Consider the following 22107-nt stretch of genomic DNA (forward strand, 5'->3'; position numbering starts at 1 on the left):
CAAGGTGAATGCTACAAACATTTGTAGACTCGTCTCCATGCTCCTTGCTCATGAACGATCGAACACAGCAACCTTGAACGATTGAACAACACGACCACAACACTGCATGAACACTTCGGCTCGTCCTCAGCGATCGCCTCGGCACGAACACTCCAACAACACGAACAACTCCATAGAACCTCGATGGTGTCAAGTGAGTATGACACCACCAAGAAGTTACCTTGGTATTCTCGTGTCAGAATCTAGAGGATGAACTCTGTTCGGACTGGAATGAGGCAGACGAAGGAGAATGAACAATCGTGTACACGATTGGGTAAGTGGAGAAGACAGAAACTATCGCACAGGTCGAAGCGCAATTGTTTAGCTAAAGCTAAGCGATCGTCTAGCAAAAAGCTAATGTGATCGTTTAGTTCAGTGTCTTTCGCCTACAAAACATTACACGATCGTTTACTAAAACATGTTTGTCGCTTAGTAAATCAGTATTTACTTGACAAGCGCCCGTGAGTTTCTTTTTGCGAGAGAAAAAACTCAAAAAAAAAAAAAATTTTAACCTTTTGTAAAAACTTTCTAAAATTTAGGAAAAAAAAATTTCTTTTAACTCACAGTTACCATGAACCACCAATAACCTCCCACTCAATTGGTTATTAGAGAAAAAGAATTAATTATCCGATAATTAATATTTATTATAAATATAATTTGATAACCAACTTATCATATTATATTATAACCTATAGTTTAATATTTCATCTCATGTAACATATAAACAAAAGTTCTTTTTCTATCCCATGATAGTTAATGTAATTTTCTTATTACATTGATCCTCCACTAGATGTATCTCATACATCATTACCAATTATATCAATATAATCAAATACCTCTGTCAAATTGAACATTTCAAATCACAACAAAAACTGATCCTCAACTGAATTCATTGAGCAACCAAAGGACCTTATGGACCTATAGCTCGAAGCTTTAAACGATACGTGAATAACTGGCTAAACTCTTTAATCACGGGATCCACCATCTGTTAACTGGCAGACACTCCACTAAAGACCGACAGTTGAACTCTCCTTACCACAGATATATTATGTGTCCATCTAACCAATCAGAAGTGCGACAACCTTTCACAAGATTGCTCGTAAGTACAGCTTACCAATAAACCGTTATGCCCCTATAGTTACATCTAACTCTTAAATACCACCGATCCCTCTAATGAACATAAATCATAGTCCTACTATGACTGAGTCCTCTCTTCCAAAGAGAAGCTGTGGCCACTATGTTCAAGCCCCGAAATCAAACTCTTAAAGGAGCAATCTCTCTACTTATCCCTACTTCGGGAAAAGAGTGAATTCCATCTTGTGGATTGATTCCCAGCTCCCAGATCAGACAAGTCCCTAAAAACGTGGCATGTTGAGTTGGAATCTGGTCATTCTCATCTATACTAATCAAAGGACCATCCTCAAAGGCAGGAGTTCCAAAAACACTTAGGATTAAGGTCGTGTATCTATGGTCGTTTTGGTGAGATGCAAGTTTCTAGTATCAACGGCATTATATACAGAGTTTAATCATCTCGTTCCAGGTCTTATACAAACTCTTTGTATAAGACAACCCCCGCTCGCACGTCTTCGCATGAATGGTCAGATCACCATCTGTAGTAGTTACAAACACTTGCCAACCTCTACAAAGCAGATGTATCCTAGTAGTATCACCAGGATCAGTATCTCACCTTAATCCTTATACTACAGACTATTTAGGTTATTCACTTAAGGCATGATTCACTTGATAATCACATATACCATGCTAAGTTCACATAAGATAACTAAAGAGCTTTGTTTATGGATATGAGTAAATGCCAAATTAAATAACATTTATTTATTCATTAAACAATTGTGACTTTACAAAAAAAAACGAAGACTCCGGGAGATTAGACACCAATCCAACAACCTCCATAGAGCCAACCACGCCTTCTTCTTCTTTTAACATTTGTTAAACACCACAACTTCTACAATTCGCCATTTCTTTCGATGTACTTCAGATGCTAAAAAACAATTCTTTATCATCCTTCCGCTGAATCTCACTTGCAGTAAGGAATAGTGGTAGAGATTCGGCCAGCACAAGACCACTGGCAGGGACATCCTCCTTGCACCAGCCTTCTTGACTAGGCGATGAGATCGAGACATTTAGGGATGAGACTGATTTAAAGATTGTCCATTTAACATGCGTGGTCGAGGCCCTGCAGGGACCCGCCTCAAATGTGATTGGAATCCCCAATTAGATGGGGAATGAGGGAGGGAGTGGGGTAATTTTTTCCCGATTGTCTAAATGAGACGGGATTACGTTCCCCAGCCCTGACCCCGACCTCATCTGTGCCCCGCCCTGATAAATATATATACTAAACTAATACACATTTGATATATATATATATATAATATTGGTTTTATGTCCTAAAACTCTAATTTGTAAATAATAAAGATGTTATTGAAGTTTGATCAATTAAAGTTATTATTGTAATTATGGCTTTTTGGTCAAAGTTTGACTTTGACCAAATGACTATTTTGCCCTTTGACTAAAGTTAGTGGGAAAATCCAAACTTTTGTTGGATAATTCCACTAACAAAATAGTGGACTAGGTGTTGGCTTATAGTGGAGACATTAAGCCCACTAAGATAGTGGATTATAGGTGTTGGGTTTTTGTGTATTTGGTTCATGCAATTCTTGCATGGTTTTTTTCTATAAATTGGGCTTTTCAATTTAGTTAAAAGACTTTTGCCCATTTTTGCAATTTTTTTTTTCAAATTTGGGCTAAAAAAAACTATTTTCTTTGAGAAAAATTCATAACCCAACCCAAAGATCCATCTTATTTTCCATCTCTTTTTTCTCTCTCGTTTTCTTCATCCACCAGGTCCCACAATCCGGTTCTGAATCCAGAGGATAGTAGGTCAACTCTAGTGGTGGTCCGTTCATGTTCGGATCGAGATTCAGTGAGGAAAAGCGAGTTTCGGGAGCTTCAAAGGTAATTTTTAATTACTGTTTTTCCTTCAATTGCATGCATTTTTTCCTTTAAATTAAAAGCAATTAGAGTGTAATTAGGTCCTAATTCTTCTACATATGTATTACATATGTCTTATGTTCCATCAAATCGTTACTTTTATGAAAGTTTAGGGACTAAAAATGTTTTTTTTAACTATTCATTTAAAATAAATAGGAAGTGAGATTTTTAAAGTGATGAAAAATAGTCAAACTTACTTAATTATATTTACTTTAATTATTTAAAATTTATTAACATACATTTACGAAAAAAGTATTTAGTGAAAAATCGAGGTTAAGAGTGTAAATCTTGAGTCTTATTGTTAAAATTGAAAGAAAACTCAAATATCAAAAGTATTTTGTAATATTTTGAAACATAGAAACTAGATTGAAACCAAACTCAAAATTTGACTAAATGTGTAACATTTTAAAACTGAGAAACCAAATAGAAACTATATCCAGAATCTAGAGACTAAAAATGTATCTGTCCTAGAATTTTCTTTTAGATGCATGTTTTTCTTCTTATTTTTTTTTTTTTAAAAAATACTTTTTGGATAGTATTGTATTTAAATCATGAGACATGGCTTAAAAACATATTTTAAAGTTTGTTTATTTGAATTATTTGTTATTCTTCCTAACAACATGATCATTAATTTTCACAAAGCCAAATTAATTATCAAATGTGAGTGGTATCAAAATGCAAGATGTTAGGATTGATTTGAATCCAAACAAGCCCTCCAAATTCCCATGTCAAATCCTTCATAAAGTTGCCAACTCAATACTTATATATATATATATATATATATTATGTATATATATGGAGAGAGATCTTATTTTCTCAAGGCATTATGTAGTGGTTGGCCAAAGTCAAAGATTGTGCATTGTCACTTCATGCAAATAGCTCAAGAACATAATCCACATTCAGTGGGGCATTTTTCTTCCTTATATTTACAAGTCAATTTATATCATTCTAAAAAACTTATTTAAATATTATATTTATGTTTGAGTGAATGATTTCAAACTAATGGATCTACTTAACAATGTTGTACGATAATAAAAGATTAATTAAATATAATTAAGTGAATAAAGCATTAATTACCATTTAAAAAATTCATTCTAATTGAATATTAAAAAAATTAAATTTGTGTTAATAAAACATGACATTTATTACAAAGTTAATTTAATGAATGGAAGAAATTGATTTGGATATGTATGTTGTAATTTGTAATTGATTGTTTTGTTTTTAGGCCATGTTTATCGAATCGTAACGAAAATTAATATAATCGTAAATAAAATTTCATTGATAGATCAATTGTAATGAGTTTGAATCGCAAATATAATTGGATTGATTTGATTGCATTTACTTAAAATTATTATTTTATTAAATTTAATGTTATCGTTACCTCTACCTCTACCTTTGAGAGTCAAATAGTAACGGTAATGATAACGATAACAATAAAAATGTCAAAATTGATAATTTTTCAGCTACAACAGTAATGATAATGATAACTATAATGATAACTATAATGGTAACGGTAACTATAAGACATAATTCTCAAGTATAATCGGATTAAGTACTCTTTATTCATTGATCAGATTGCTTTATTTCATTACAAATTTGGATGTGGGGTTCATGTGTCAGTATAAATGCAGAATAAGTAAACAACACCAAAAGTGATCAAATAGGATCCACATTTTTTATTCCTATTGATTTATTACGTTTTCAGCGAGGGTAAATATCAAATAGATTGGAGAAGTAATTCAAATACTAACCTTAACAAGAGACGCATAATTTTCTACCCAGGTAGATCTTTATTTATTTATTTATTATTATTTTTTAGTACAAGTGTGATTATTAATTCACACATTGAATATTTTCTTTTGATATATAATCCTACTCGCTATGGTTCTAATTTAAATTATTTTTATTGTCAATATAAACACATCCACTATAGTTTGTACTATAAAGAAATATACATTTAAAATATCCTCGGTTCTTATCTTGGATAAGTAAAGTTCTATAAAAAAAGAAATCTAAATTGATTATAAATATTATAAAAATAGATGTCTAATGCTTAGTGTCCTAAAAGTTACCCGTCAATCTTCATATTATTCATGTGCCTTATAGTTGTTCATGCTTGGTGTCCATGTAAGACTACATTGTATTTGTCACTCTCTCTATAAATAGTGGTATTTGATGGATTTTGAAAAACACACATATTGGTGAGAAAATCCACTTCAAAATTCCACCCAAAATTTCATATTATCCAGTTTTCATAATTTTAGTTATTTTATTTGATTGTTATGTTATATTTATTTATTTATTATTATTATACTTATATATATCATTATATTATATTTTCTCTATATTTGTGTTCCTGTTGTGCTTCTCAATTTCATAATACGTTATCAGCATGAGCACTTGTCGCTTCCCTAGTTGAGGTGTTGCATGAAAAACTTTACGAAATTAGAATTCGCAGCCCTTGACATTAATGACAATAATTATTTGTCATGGGTGCTCGATGCCGAAATCCACCTGGATGCTTTGAACTTGGGAGAAACAACTAAAGAAAGAAATACAACATCTAATCTCATACTTCATTACTTCTTGACCATCAGATGAAGGGCACTACTGTCTCATCTTCATCTCCTTTGCCCTCTCTTGGTTGGGCCTTAGATGCGGCTAACCTTTTTCTCGAGAGCTCTACGATATCTTTTGTTGTTGACTTAGAAGACTTCACTGTCAATGTTTCCTCCACCCTTGCAGGGTGGACTACTCCTTTATCATCTAGCACTTAACCTTGCACCGATGTCGCTCCTCCTTCTTTTGCTTATTCTTTCTCTTCTTTTCTTCTTTTCTTCCTTTTCCTCCGCCCCCCCCCCTCTATTTTCCTTCTCCTTTCTCTTATTCTTTGCGTCTAGTTCCTCCATCACCAACTTAATAGGTCCCTCATTGGGTCCACTATCAGTTTCCCCTTACGATCATTGGCCACAAGATTCGACCCTTGCAATGACACCTGTGAAGGAAATCAAATTTGAGATTTCTATGAATAGCAGAATAAAGATCATTCCAAATTACAATCATGAATGAACATTACAAATTACAGTCGTACACAAACATGCAGTTATACAATCAATATAGAAATTACAACATGAAAACTACAAATGAACAAGGTGAATGCTACAAACATTTGTAGACTCGTCTCCATGCTCCTTGCTCATGAACGATCGAACACAGCAACCTTGAACGATTGAACAACACGACCACAACACTGCATGAACACTTCGCGCTCGTCCTCAGCGATCGCCTCGGTCACGAACACTCCAACAACACGAACAACCTCCATAGAACCTCGATGGTGTCAAGTTGAGTATGACACCACCAAGAAGGTTACCTTGGTATTCTCGGTGTCAGAATCTAGAGGATGAACTCTGTTCGGACTTGGAATGAGGCAGACGAAGGAGGAATGAACAATCGTGTACACGATTGGGTAAGTGGGAGAAGACAGAAACTATCGCACAGGTCGAAGCGCAATTGTTTAGCTAAAGCTAAGCGATCGTCTAGCAAAAGCTAAGTGATCGTTTAGTTCAGTGTCTTTCGCCTACAAAACATTACACGATCGTTTACTAAAACATGTTGTCGCTTAGTAAATCAGTATTTACTTGACAAGCGCCCGTGAGTTTCTTTTTGCGAGAGAAAAAACTCAAAAAAAAAAAAATTTTAACCTTTTGTAAAAACTTTCTAAAATTAGGAAAAAAAATTTCTTTTAACTCACAGTTACCATGAACCACCAATAACCTCCCACTCAATTGGTTATTAGAGAAAAAGAATTAATTATCCGATAATTAATATTATTATAAATATAATTGATAACCAACTTATCATATTATATTTATAACCTATAGTTTTAATATTTCATCTCATGTAACATATAAACAATAGTTCTTTTTCTATCCCATGATAGTTAATGTAAATCTTATTTACATTGATCCTCCACTAGATGTATCTCATACATCATACCAATTATATCATATATAATCAAAATACCTCTTGTCAATTTGAACATTTCAAATCAACAACAAAAACTGATCCTCAACTGAATTCATTGAGCAACCAAAGGGACCTTATGGACCTATAGCTCGAAGCTTTAACGATACGTGAATAACTGGCTAAACTCTTTAATCACGGGATCCACCATCTGTTAACTGGCAGACACTCCACTAAAGACCGACAGTTGAACTCTCCTTACCACAGATATATTATGTGTCCATCTTAACCAATCAGAAGTGCGACAACCTTTCACAGATTGCTCGTAAGTACAGCTGGACCAATAACCGTTATGCCCCTATAGTTACATCTAACTCCTTAAATACCACCGATCCCTCTAATGAACATAAATCATAGTCCTACTATGACTGAGTCCTCTCTTCCAAAGAGAAGCTGTGGCCACTATGTTCAAGCCCCGAAATCAACTCTTAAAGGAGCAATCTCTCTACTTATCCCTACTTCGGGAAAAGAGTGAATTCCATCTTGTGGATTGAGTTCCCAGCTCCCAGATCAGACAAGTCCCTAAAAACGTGGGCATGTTGAGTTGGCAATCTGGTCATTCTCATCTATACTAATCAAAGGACCATCCTCAAAGGCAGGAGTTCCAAAAACACTTAGGATTAAGGTCGTGTCATCTATGGTCGTTTTGGTGAGATGCAAGTTTCTAGTATCAACGGCATTATATACAGAGTTTAATCATCTCGTGGTCCAGGTCTTATACAAACTCTTTGTATAAGACACCCCCGCTCGCACGTCTTCGCATGAATGGTCAGGATCTACCATCTGTAGTAGTTTACAACACTTGCAAACCTCTACAAAGCAGATTGTATCCGTAGTATCACCAGGATCAGGTATCTCACCTTAATCCTTATACTACAGACCTATTTAGGTTATCACTTAAGGCATGATTCACTTGTATATCACATATACATGCTTAAGTTCACATAAGATAACTAAAGAGCTTTGTTTATTGGATATGAGTAAATGCCAGAATTAAATAACATTTATTTTATTCATTAAACAATGTGTATCTTTACAAAAAAAACGAGACTCCGGGAGGATTAGGACACCAATCCCAACAACCTCCATAGAGCCAACCACGCCTTCTTCTTCTTTTAACATTTGGTTAAACACGCCAACTTCTACCAATTCGCCATTTCTTTCGATGGTACTTCAGATGCTAAAAAACAATTCTTTATCATCCTTCCGCTGAATCTCACTTGCAGAAGGAAGTAGTGGTAGAGATTCGGCCAGCACAAGACCACTGGCAGGGACATCCTCCTTGCACCAGCCTTCTTGACTAGGCGATGAGATCGAGACATTTAGGGATGAGACTGATTTTAAAGATGTCCATTTAACATGCGTGGTCGAGGCCCTGCAGGGACCCGCCTCAAATGGGATGTGGAATCCCCAATTAGATGGGGAATGAGGGAGGGAGTGGGGTAATTTTTTCCCGATTGTCTAAATGAGGACGGGGATTACGTTCCCCAGCCCTGACCCCGACCTCATCTGTGCCCCGCCCTGATAAATATATATACTAAACTAATACACATTTGATATATATATATATATAATATTGGGTTTTATGTCCTAAAACTCGTAATTTGTAAATAATAAAGATGTTATTGAAGTTTGATTCAATAAAGTTATTATTGAATGTATGAATTGTTCATTTCGTTTTAGAAAGAACCTAAACCCAATAAACTAAAGATCCATGACTATTATATGAATAATTGAACTTTATGGGGCGACATAAAGATGGATCACGTTTGAGTAAATAGCCAAAATGGTCTATAGTATATGAATAAGGTTGGATGTCTTATTCTGGTAACACTATTGGATGCGACCTACTCTGTAGTTGTTACAATTTGTTGTAAAGTGTTACAAACAAAGTGATCCCGATTCGTTCGTATAATGACATGAGGAGTAGGGGCGTCCTATGCAATGAGTTTACATATGATCGGACCAAGAAATAAGTCATTCTTACTTTATAACGTTGTTTACTATTTAAGACTGACTATTTCAAAGCGATGATCTAAGTAACTTGACCTTAATCCTGAGCTAACTATGAACTCCTGTTTATTCGGGATTATCCTTAGATTTGCATGGGTGAGAGTTTGTTCAACAACAACGGCTCAATAAACTTCCCATTTAAGGGGTAAGATTGGGTAGATAGCTAGGGACATAGGATGCAAGACGGAATTCACTCCTACCTGCTTTTAGAGATAGTAAAGATGTTGTTCCCTTAAGTGCTAACTCCAAGTCTTAAACAAGTGGCTCCACCTTCTCATTGGTCCGAGAGGGACTCGATTTGGTGATTGGATCACAAACCAATTATTCATTAGAGGATCAGTGGGACTTAAGGCGCAATATGTAATCTCGGGGGTAAAATAACTTTTGACCCAGTCATTATTACGAACAATCTGTAAAGGGTTAACTTATTAATCATGGTTATATCGAGTGGACACAATATATCTATAGTGAGGGGAGTACAACTACTGGACTTTAGTAGATTGACCCAGTAGTTAATGAATGGTGGTTAATTAGGTTAAAAGTTTAGCTGATTAATGTTGGATCGTTGGAGCCCATGATCTGTAGGTCCATGAGGTCCCCCTACTAGCTCATATCGGACTAAACCTTATAACAGTATTACGAACGAATTTGAAGTGTTCGAATTCGATTTTTGGAGCAAAACGTTAAATATATATGATATATTTAACCTAATTTATAATTGTGAATTAAACATAAAGAGAGAGAAAATAAGAGATATTTAAATAAGATTTAAATATCAAGATTATGAATAGGGATTCATATTAATTGAGATTAATGTTTGATTTAATATTAAATCAAATTATTAAATTTTTTAATTAATTATTAGAATTAATTTTAAAATTAAATGGAATTGGTCAAAATTGCATTAATAGTCAAAATTGTTGACTAGGTCAAAAATGCAATGAAAGTTAAAATAATGACTTTTGAAATTGAAAGTCAAAAAGTAAAAATTATTGATTTTGGACTTTGAGAGTCAAACTTTGTCCTTTGACCAAGTTAGTAGAAGGTGAAGGAACTCTAATCAAACAGAACCTATGAGTGGAAGCAAGATCGTTCCAAATTCATTGTGACAGAATTATAAGCATTCACAAACATACAAACTAGTTATGTATTTTAGAACAAATTACGACGTGCTTTCATAAATAAATATAAAGGGAACGAGAGACATACCTTTAAAGAATGTTTCTTCTAACTTTCTTTCGCTCTCGTGGAGTTTGGTACAACAACCTCTCGTTGTCGCTTAGAACACCAACCCAATCGTCTAGTGGATCGTCTGGTCAACCACGAACAAGCAACCTTTCGGACACCACCACTCAGTGACCCCTTTTTTGGATTTGGTAGAGGTTTGGAGGAAACAATGATCGCACTTGACGACCAAGCAAGTGGAAAAATATAGTGTCTATCGTATAGACTGTGTTGGATCGTTTAGTAAAAGATAACAAGTACACGATCGTTGAGGAAAAACAGCTTGTTTGTTTACACAATCGTTTAGAGAATAACACTCAGGCATGCGATCATTTAGTAAAACTTTACACGATCGTTTAGACAAAGGCGCATGTACACGATCATTTAGACAAACACTTGAAGCTGTCGTGTAGTCTCTCGTGAGCTAAACGATAGGCAGTTACTCAAATGAAGCGATTCAACAATTCACTTCCAAAATGAAAACATTTTTCATTTTATCCTTTAGTTATGAAAACTGAATACAACCTCCCACTTTCATGCACGGTTAAGGAAAAACCACCAACAATTATCTCATAATTGTTTTAATTATAAATAAATATAATAAATAACTTATCATTTTATATTTATAACCTATAATTTTAATATCACATCATATGTAATATTTAAACCATAGTCATTTTCTCCTTTACTTGATATAAATCCTATTTATATCGTTTTCCTCTAATTAATGTATTTCATACATCATGTCAACTATATCATATAATTAAACTCCCTCTTGACAATTTGAACACTTCAAACTGACCCAAAAACTGATCCTCAACTTGAATCTATTGAGTTACCAAGGGGACCTTATGGATTTGTAGCTTGAAGCTCCAACGATACATGAATAACTGACTAAACTCTTTAGCCACGAGATCCACCAAAAAGATCCAACAATTGTGAGTGGGAAATGCCAACATTTGCATTGTTAAGTGTTGTCTTCAATTGAAGACACTTACCCCACTAAGTGTCAAATTCTTATCAAACTCAAAGTTGCATGTTTTTCATGAAATGACCTTTAAAAAGAAGAATTTTATGAATTTTACAACTCTTGGCCAAGTGGAATTTTATGAGATTATTTGATAATCTCAACCCTTATTTTCTCTCAAATACTTAGCCTTTTCCTCTCCAAATTAGTCACTCATCGGATCCCACCATCCCGTTTGAATGCCGGAGAATAGTTGAGAAGACTTTTGTGGTAATCTAAGCCATTCATGAGGAGATTGGAGCTGATTTGGAGAAGACTTGAATCGACAAAGGTCGTATTTCTTCTATCCCTTAGTAGTTAATTTAATTGCATGCTTATTCTTTGAAATTAACCTAATTAGAGTACTTTAGATCTATTTTTCCTTCCGCTGCGTATGTAATCGTTCCATTAGGTCCCCTTACTAGCTCACAAACGGATTAAACCTTAAAATAGTGTGATGAGTAAATATGAATTGTTCAAATTCAAATTAAGAGAATCAGTAATTATATACGATATCATTACACGTTTAATTATCGAATTAAACAAAACATGAATAGAGATTCATGATTATAGAATTGGTAATTTAATAATTTAATATTGGATATTAAATTATTTTAATTAATTAAATTACTTAATTAATTATTTGAATTATTTTTTTAAAATTGATTTTTTGAATTTTATGAAAATTTAAATAAGAAATAATGAAATCAATTTTTGTTTTAATTTAAATTTTGGAAATTTAAATTAAAATTTGAAAATTGATTTTTAAATAAAATTGATTTTAAATCAAAATTTCAACATAAGTGAGTTTCTCGCACATTTGATATTCAAATTCCACTTAATCAGTTGAGCTTTGGTGTCATGTCCTCATGCAATCAGATTGCATACTAGTGAATTAAAAAAAAAAACAATTCACCTCAGCTGAAAATTGCATGCAAGCTTACATAAATTCTGAATTTTTGGTTCCTCAACCTCTTAACACCAAAAAGGCTAGTTTCTCTTTAAAAATTCCCTCAAATTTTCGCTCATTTTGGATCTCATAATCTAATCTAAGGTCCTAGAGGATAGTAGAGAAGATAAAGTGGCGGTCTACAATATTTTGGAGTGAATATTCAAGCTGAATTCGAAGATTGAAATGTTCTTCAAAGGTATAACTTCAAAACCGTACTTTTAATTTATGAACATGCTTACTTAGTTGGTAAAATTGATTGAATTAGAGTGCTTAATGATTTTGTTTGCTTCCGCTAATTGCATGCTAACTCTAATAATATTTATTCAAAATTTTTTAAAATATTTTATATGGACAAAGCATAAAACTTCTTGGTCATGAACTACCATATCTTAGTGCAATTGGTGAACTTATGTATCTTGCTAAATTTGTTAGCAATATATAGTTATTCTCCTACAAAAAGACATTGATAAAGTTAGATCTCAAACAGATAACCTGTTTATTATTATATTATATTTATATATTATAGTTTCTCTATATTTATGTTCTCGTTGTATTCCTCAATTTCACAACAAAATTAACAATATACTAATTTTTATTTTATCTAATATTCAATTAATTAAATGTATTATTTTTAATCTATGAAATAATAATACAACGTCATGCTTACCGAAAGACTTGTTCCACCAAACAAATGCTTGGTATATCTTATTGTTTATCTTTTTTTTTTTTTTTTTTTTTGATGTCTGGTTATATCTTATTGTTTTCCATATATATTTATTTAGAAGTTACTATGTTTAGTAAATAATTTGTTCACCAAACATAAACTTGATTAAGCAAATTGAATCCCAATAAAATACCAAACCCTAAATATATAGTAATTATTACCAGAAATACATTATGTCCAAAGAAATATTTAAAATGTCGAAGTGATGAAAATACGAATGTTTCAAAATTTCAAAATTACGGTAAATACAATATGATGTCCATAGATATTTTTAAAAATTAAAAAAAAAAGTTGAAATTAATAACTATACATCATATACGCTTTGAACAAATTAAAATATTTATTATGTATATTATCTTCACTAACATTTTGTTATTCACCAAAGTAAACATATCCAAGTGGCAATAAATCAGTAACAATTTTTTTATTTTTTTATTTTTTTTATTTTTTATGTTTCTGACTTTTTTTATAAAATAATGAAAATGACATACATTTCTCAAGTAGACAATATTAATAAAAATTTGATATCATGTCATAAATTATTATTAATATTATAGTAACAAATATTTTGTGATGGTTAAAATTTACAAATAATTTGGAAAGAAGAGAAAAGAGAAAAAAAACTTTGAAAAGGCAGAAGAACCAAATGGCAATTTTCCAAAATAGAAAGAAAACAAACTCAAAGAGGATAAACAGATAGCTCTGTGACATGAAACCAAAGCAAAGCGACCAATCACCAGCACAGATTCTTAGTGGAGGAACACACGAGACGAAACGGAACGGAAGGATTCAATCCATGCTTTGATTTTCATCAACAACAATGAAAAAATTATCGAAATCGATTTCCAGTCCCAGTCGGACCGACCTGTTTCCACCGCCATTGATGAGCTTTCTCAGAGCCGATGCTGGTAATCGGAGTAAAAGCGGCCGGTCTCGCTCCAGTCCGATCTTCGTCGGGAAGAAGAACGTCGTCGCCATTGAAACTCAAGAGCCGTCCTCTCCCAAGGTCACTTGTATGGGACAAGTCCGCGCCTCCTCCAATAAAACTCCCGCCGCTCGATGCCGGTGGATTAGAAGCGTCCTCTCTTTCAATCGACGCAATTGTCGAACCTTCTGGAACAGCTCCGCGATGTTCTTCCGAAGAAAGTATGAAATTAGACGAAAATCATCGATATTTGAATCTCGCGTCGGAAACGAAGCCGAAGATTCGGAGAAAGATGAAGAGAACGACGGAGGAGCTAGAGATGCGGTTTTTTCGTCTTCGGTGCCATCGCCGCCGAAAAACGCTCTTATTCTGACGAGATGTAGATCTGCGCCAAATCGTGCGTCGTTTTACGGAAATCGGTACCGGAGTAGGCCGATTACGAGCGACGGAAGTGGAGAAGAAGAGGAGAAAGCAGAGGAGGATTTAGGAAACAGCGCAGCTTCCGAAATTGAGTTGCGAAAAAAGGAGGGATTGTGGAATAAAGTCGAAAATGCAAAGGGAGATGGAGATTGTGAGTGTGTAGATAGAAAAGAGAGGACAATGGAGGAAAAATCGATGTTGAATCGGAAGCTGATTCTGACGAGATGTAAATCGGAACCTGCGAGAATTGCAGAGAAAATGTACGGAGAATTGAATCTTCGGGAAGAAGAAAGGTCGGTTATGGCTAAGAACAATTCGGTTATGGCTAAGAACAATTCTTACTTGTTGAATTAGATGATTGAATCTTTACTAGTTCTTGACTTTCCTCCATTACTGAAAACGCAAGGTATATTTTTTCTTTTTTCTTTTTTTTTTTTTTTTGTGTGAATTTTTATATTTCATTGAATTTGGCGGGTGCAGAAATGGAGACTTTCGGTGAGGCAAAATGGAAGAACGATGAAAGCCTGTGTGATAGAGTTGAGGAATTATATGGTAAATTATTAGAGTTAAAATCTAACTTCTTATTGCTTGCTTATTAAGATTAAAGGTTAATTGAGTATTGAGTGAGATGAATCTTTAATTTAAATATATTTAGTTGAATACAAACATTACCCTAGAAATTATTAGAATTAGCACTGAAAAGTTACTGGAGCTCTTTCGATGAAATCTAGTATAAAATGAATCTCTATATTCTCTTAACTTATTTATTTTTAATATTACAGAATCCTTTCAAATTGTATACCAAATCTTATCTTAACTTTTTCAAAATTTGTTTAAATTATGTTATTTTTAATAAACTTATATTGAAAATTTCAAATTTTTTGCATTCAATTATCTAAATACTTAAATTTACAAATGGATTGACCAATTATAGATATTTCGTTGTATTGAATTTTGAAAAGTTTTAGAAAGATTAGTTAAGATTTGAGAAAATTATGTGAATCAATATTCTCATGTTGGTTGAGATTCACCTAGAAAATCTAAATTTGAATATAAATTTAAAATATTTAATTTCTTATACAAATTTTGATCAAGAACAGTTATTTTAATAAACTTTAAAAAAACGGACTGATTGTGAAAAGTGAAACTTAAAAATGATTATCTTCCACAATTTTTTACTCTATATGTACATTCAACTTAATTGTATATATATATATATATAAATAAAGTGGAACTTTATATTTGTCAAATCATAAATTTTTTTCACTTTTATAAAAATGTTTTTTTTTTAAAATTAATTTTTGAAATCTTTGATGTTTTATTTTAATCTCTTTTTATTAGAGCACGATGTAATGATTGCATCTTAGGATGCATTCAAGTACTACTTTACCATTTAGATTTTTATTTTTGGTTTGACACTAGAAGAAAATCGGGTTTTAATGTCGGTTGGCAACCTACATTAAAGATAGTGTTATTAAAGCCCTTTAATGTCGGTTTAATTAAACCGACATTAAAGGGCTTCAATAACACCAATAACACAACCTTCAATGTCGGTTGCAACCGACATTAAAGGTATTTAGTGATTAAAGCTTATCGGTTGCAACCGACATTAAAGCTTATTTTTTTTTTTTGGATTCTTAATCGACATTGAAGCCCGAATCTGTCCGTTTTATCAATTATTGTCTGTTTTTTAAAGTTCCCTTGCCAAATCCATTTTTCGGTAAAAAAGTATAACATGACACATCATCATCGAACACTATGGCTATGACATTATTCATGTATGGATTGTAAATCTATTATAGTTAATCCACAAATTCTGCTATAGAATTATAATTTAAAAAGCGTACAATAATTCAAGACTTGAAAACACAAATTACAAGTAATACAAAGATTATGATTTTACAAGGGCAATAGAATCTTCCGTGTAAGGGCAACACAATTTTATTTGTCCACAAATTTGGGAGGGTTTGAGAGATTAAGAGATGTAATATACGTTGTTGAGATGGACTTCATTATCAGGATTCTTCTTCTTCAGCTCATCCAACAACTACAGAAGAATTGGAAAGATTTAGAATTTAACTTCAACTTAACAAGTAATGTGCCTGAGATTAAGAATTTAACCTTAGGCAGACTCTGATCTAAGGAGAAAAATTAATATTATAACCATAACCACATTTATATAATCATATGAAAGGCCAAATGTTAATGAAACTTCAATCTGTCACGCACATTGAAATGTGCTATAATGCGATCAGAATACAGAAAACAGAAGTGCCAACTCATATGTAACAGTAACACAATCAAAATAACCACCTTCTGTCAGATTGCAAAAGTAATCTCCATTCAACAAAATGAATGCATAATCTGATTATATGAAACAGGTTTAGCCAAGTAAATATACCTTATCCGGTGTCATGCCAAGCTCTCTCTTGAACACTTCACACACTTGATTGTACGGGGAAATACAGCATAAAAACTAACCTACAAGAACATAAGGACTAGTTTTCAGTATGAAATCCAAAGCAACAGAAGTTTCTGGATTCAATATTAAACTGCATACCTTGAAAACAGGAGGACAATAATGGTGTCGAAGACTATCAATTTCCCAAAGTGAACTTCCTGTACAATAATTCTTGTTAACAAGGTCAATCACCAAATATTAAACCACCACACAATAAATTATAAAGCGGCCACCATAGGATTAACTCAAAAATGTATGATTCAAATTGAGCACACATGGACTATTGTGAACAAACAACCATGACACGTAGCTAACTGTATTTTCAGCCATGAAATTTGACAAAGACTATGAATTAAAACATCTCGTGTAAACCATTGGAAAGTAAGTCTTTTGACAATGATGGTGATATTAACAGTTCACCACAGGAATACTAATTAATCCACATGCCTTTTTCCCCTTCCCTCCAACAGAGAGAAAATCCAATTGGAAGACACGGAATAAATTATTAAAACGCATGATTGATAAGAATATAATCCAGAAAATTAAAGAGAAAAAACCACCAATTTACAAAGTCAAAAGGGAAAAAAGAAAAAGACAACACTTACTTCAAGGTGCTAGATAGGATCAGTTTCCTCTAGGTTGGCAAACGGGCTGGGGCGGGGTGAGCGAGAGGGGACTTTATGTGCGAGAGCGAGAGAGCGAGAACAAGAGTAGCGAGAGTGGAGGTATGAGCGAGAGTAGCAAGAGTGGAGGGACGAGCGAGAGTAAGAGGGCTGCGCTGCAGAGATTATTAAAGCAGAGAGCGGAGGACTTTATGACGAGAGCTAGGGACTTGGGCGAGAGGGGAGGATTTAGGCGAGAGCCGAGATGGGAGGATTTGGCCTTTATGAGCGAGAGCAAAAGGGATTTGGGCGAGAGGGGAGGGATTTGGGCGGAGATAATATATCTTAAATATATAAATAATATTTATGAAAACAAGAGAAAGTTGATGCATGGTTATAGAATCTATCTATAACAATTAGATTAAAAACAGTGCTTACATTCAAATCATAACCAAATATATTATGATTTCTTTCTTCCGCGCAGGCAGCATTAGCTCGACATCAGATTCATTCTCCGAAGTAGAAATGGTCTCAGTATTCCATACAGTTTTGCTACCATCTGCAGGATTGGAATATCTGAATATGCACACTTATGTAAAAATGGTGCTGGAAAAAAATTGTCAAAAGAATTACCAACTTGGGCCTTTCTGTTCTCTGTGTGTTCTTCTTTTTCTTCAGCTTGACACTTTCCAGAGAGACATGAACTAACAACGAATCAAACATCAATAAAGTCTTTCTCCACAAATCTCTAATGCTCTAGTATTCCTCTCTCCCCTAAGAAGTAACAGATTGAAATGATGAAAACAAAAAAAGTTATCGTATACCAAAACTCTAGACATTTGTGGTTTTTTAGTGGTGTTATAGTTCAGAAACATTAAAATGGAGCCAAATAGCATTACCCTCAGAATAGAATTCAAATCCTTCAATATTACCTCAGAAACAGATTCAATATCCTTCTATTACGGCTGGTGACAATCTGCAAGGAAAAGCTCAAACCCTAGATTAAAACTATGACGCGAAAAAGATGCTAAAAAGGGGGGAATGAAATTTGCAGATTGAATTACCTTAGAAACAATTCAAATCATTCATATCTCTACGATCTCATCTTTTCTTTCTTCAATTTATTTTCAATCATTTGTTGGAATATCTTCTCAATAGCATCGAACTAATGACTCTCAGTGCTTGGTTATAAATTGGCATCGGGAATTACGAAAAGATGCAAAATCGATTTCCAAATGGTACTACATGGACCGACATTGCCCGACCTATCTAACGGATTTTGCCATTTCTCGTTTGGTCCACATATCTTCTTACTTCTCTACCTCAGAAACAGATTCATCGAGTAGGTGTTTAAAGGAGTGATGATCCAAGAGATTTGGCTTTATTTGGCATTTTTTGGTCACCATTTTTGTAGCTTTCGTTTCGAAGTTCTTCTTCGCCATCTATGAAAGTTTGTCGAAAATCTGAGAGAGAAAGGAGAGAAACAAAAATGTAAACCTAATATCATTTTTCATAGAAACAAAAATGGGGGGACTGGGGAGAAGTGGCTGGTGGGGAAAAATAGGGTTTAGAAAAGGGATAGAATAGGATAGATATGGATAAGCGGGAAAATGAAAAAAAAATGGGAAGGGAATGATTTTGTTTTTTTTTTTTTTTTTAAGGAAAAAAAAAAAAGAAAAATTGGATCTTTAATGTTGGTTTTAAACCGACATTAAATGTATACCTAGGATGTCGGTTAAAAACCGACATTAAAGATCCACTTTTTTTAAAAAAACAAAACCGACATTATACATCCGGTTTTACTTTTTTCAACCGACATTAAAGCCCAAAATTCTTGTAGTGTGAATATTAAGCTTATAAGGATAATTTCTCATAAATTTCTATGCATACTTTTAAAAAATCTAATTAAGTTATGAAAACCTAAAGAAAGTATTCAAAAATTTGTTTTTGTTCTTCGAATCTGACCAAAAACTACCGTGTTTTTTTTTAGATAAACAAATATTATAATAGATAAATTAAGAGAACAAACTTTACTTTTTAAAAATTAAACATAAAACTAAAAACAGAAATATTATCATACAGGACATTAGGATTTTTAGTTTTTATTTTACATGTTTATCTTCTTTTTTCAAACTTAATACTTCATTAATTAAAAAGACATGCCACATGGTTTACATGCAAAATACTTTCTTGTTTACTATTTATGAGGAAAATTAGAAAATTTCAATGATAAAGAACCTAACAAGACTTCAAAGAACTTTAGAATAACACTATATGAATCTTTTACCGACATGCGAGATAAAAGATTTAAATTTTTTATTTGTGTTATTGATTTTTTAAAGATTTTTTTTGAAGTATATATGAATATTATTATTGAAAGAATTGGAGGGAATCCAACCTTTTGAATTCTTTTTTGTCAATATATAAAATTATGGTTTTAAAGATATGGTGTTGAATATGGATAATAATTCTTTCTAAAGAAAAAGAAAGATGAATAATAATTGAAAATTCCTTCGATATGGTCACGGCTCTATGGCGTTTTGGTGAAATTCAGGATTTTTGTGGGTTTGGCAATATTGACTTTATATTCAAAGATCTATGAGTGGAATTTTACTATTTAAAAAAAGAACAAAAGAAAAATATAAATGAGTGTGATAGATGAATGTTTTAAGCAATCCTTTTTTAATTTGGAACTAATTAATTTAATTAATATTTTATGTATTGAATATTATTTTGTAAAAACATTAACATAAATTAAAATTTCTAAAATATAATTATCCAATGTGTTTTAGGCCAGGAAATTATGAAAAATAGCACGCTTAAATTAGCATCATTTTTTAAAACTCATAAGAATTGTTTTTCTCTGTTCATCTCGGGCAAGATCAGCCAAGGGATTTTAATTAAAATATCAAAATTTTCCAATTTTACCGATTTTTGGGGGCTTTTTCGATACATCCCGCCATACACCGAGTTTTGAGTAAGAAATGTAAAAAATCCAAAGGTTATCCTAATCTTTCTAAAACTAAAAAAATCACACTTTCGAATATTACATAATTCGAAAAAAATTAAAAAAGATAATTGGTAAATTATCAATATATTAATTTAGAAATTCGTGTAAATATAAATTGGAGGTAAGATTTGCAAGATTTTATATAAGATTTGGGAAACATTGCAAGAGAAAATTCAGGAAAGGTAAGAGTTGGTATAAGATTTGAAGGGATTGCATATAATTTGAAATGATTACATAGATCCCGAGGTTAATCCCAATAAAATAACACCGAGATTTTTATATATTTGAGCTTTGATATCGAAATTCATATATTTGAGCTTTCTCGGTGGAATCTCGGATATGATTAATATTGAGATTCTATATATATCCCAAATCTTACTTTTATTTTCTTTTAATTTGATCTTTCCCAAAATTTAAAAAAGTTAAATATATTTGAAAATATATAAGATCTGGTATAAGATTTGGGAAGATTATGTAAAAAAATTAGCAAATCCGATCAGACGAGATGTACGAGAAGGCCTAAAACAATCGATAGGTTAGAAAATTTTAATTTTTTAACTAAATCTCGGAGGTCGATCTCGGCCAAGATGGACCGAGAAAAACTATTCTTACAAGTTTGCAAAAAGGATGCTAGTTTCGTAAGGTGAAAGCTTAAGCATGCTATTTCTGAAAAATTTCCCTTTTAGGCCCCTATTTTGCAATAGTAAAAGGCGATTGTCGAAGAACTTTAACCATCTAGGCAGTTTGGTAAAAAATATATTATTTGGTATCTTCTCCTACCAATCTCAAATATTAATTCCATTCTCACATTTGTTCTAAATTTTAATTTATTCAATTTCTTATAATAATTATTTTAAAAAATATTTTATAAAATAATTTAAATTAAACAAAATTAGTTACCATTCAAATCATATATATTATTTTCAAATAATTATATTACAATAATATTATAAATTAAATTATTAGTTATAAAAAATAATTGAAATGATAATCTACTTTTATTCATTTAACTAAATTACATAGGTTTAGTATTAATTTACTAACATCGTAATTAATCTTTTCTAATTTAAAATGAAACTTTACCAAAGACTATTTTACTTCTTCTAAAAGCATGATAACTAGCCAATATTTTAGGAAGAGATCTTAATGTTGCATTTTGAGGTGATTTTGGGAGAAATAGAAGTGACTATAAAAGAACTTTAACCTTTTTTTTTATTAAAACATTATTATGATTAAATCCTAAAATCACTTCTAAATCCGACGTTTATTTCATTACTAGCTTTTAGATTCTCCTAAAAGTAAATGAAATTTTTAATTTTCATTTAAATATTAATATATATTTATTTTATATATCTATTTTAAATAATTATTTGATAATTATAAATTCTAAAAATGATATAGGGTCCATTTTAGTTATTATATATATCGAAAACAGTATAGTATTTATTTATCAAACGCCTGTAGTCAACTTGTTCAAGTATAAACCTACCTTCCTATCAAAGTTAATTTTACCAAAAGCACGATAAATAACTTGCTCAAAGCTCATTAATTTGAGATGGGCAAATAAATAGCCAACTACGAGAAATACACGTAGACTTAAACCACTAATAACATAGTAATAACAAACTACCCAACAAAATATAAGAGAAATACAACTTAATACTCCCTCTCAAGATGACATTATAATGTTTTAAGA

The 22107-nt window shown here is 32.3% G+C and overlaps 1 protein-coding gene across 2 annotated transcripts; it reads left to right on the forward strand.

Annotated features, from left to right (window-relative positions):
- The first annotated feature begins 13566 nt into the window (after positions 1–13566).
- Positions 13567–15097, forward strand: LOC120073931. 2 transcript variants are annotated; one of them, XR_005480847.1, is made up of 2 exons: positions 13567–14744; positions 14819–15097. XR_005480847.1 is itself a non-coding variant. In XM_039026851.1 (2 exons), the coding sequence occupies exons 1-2, from the start codon at positions 13814–13816 to the stop codon at positions 14835–14837; spliced, it is 837 nt and encodes a 278-aa protein (XP_038882779.1). In that variant the 5' UTR covers positions 13567–13813; the 3' UTR covers positions 14838–15030. The 2 variants fall into 2 exon arrangements, 1 of the variants encoding a protein (XP_038882779.1); XM_039026851.1 differs by having other exon boundaries at positions 13567–14631; positions 14819–15030.
- Positions 15098–22107: the final 7010 nt, after the last annotated feature.

The sequence above is a fragment of the Benincasa hispida genome, chromosome 3 (assembly GCF_009727055.1).
Source record: "Benincasa hispida cultivar B227 chromosome 3, ASM972705v1, whole genome shotgun sequence".
Classification (NCBI taxonomy): Eukaryota; Viridiplantae; Streptophyta; class Magnoliopsida; order Cucurbitales; family Cucurbitaceae; genus Benincasa; species Benincasa hispida.

Coding starts and splice junctions, on each gene's coding strand:
- LOC120073931 (XM_039026851.1), top strand. CDS start 13,814: ATGAAAAAATTATCGAAATCGATTTCCAGTCCCAGTCGGACCGACCTG.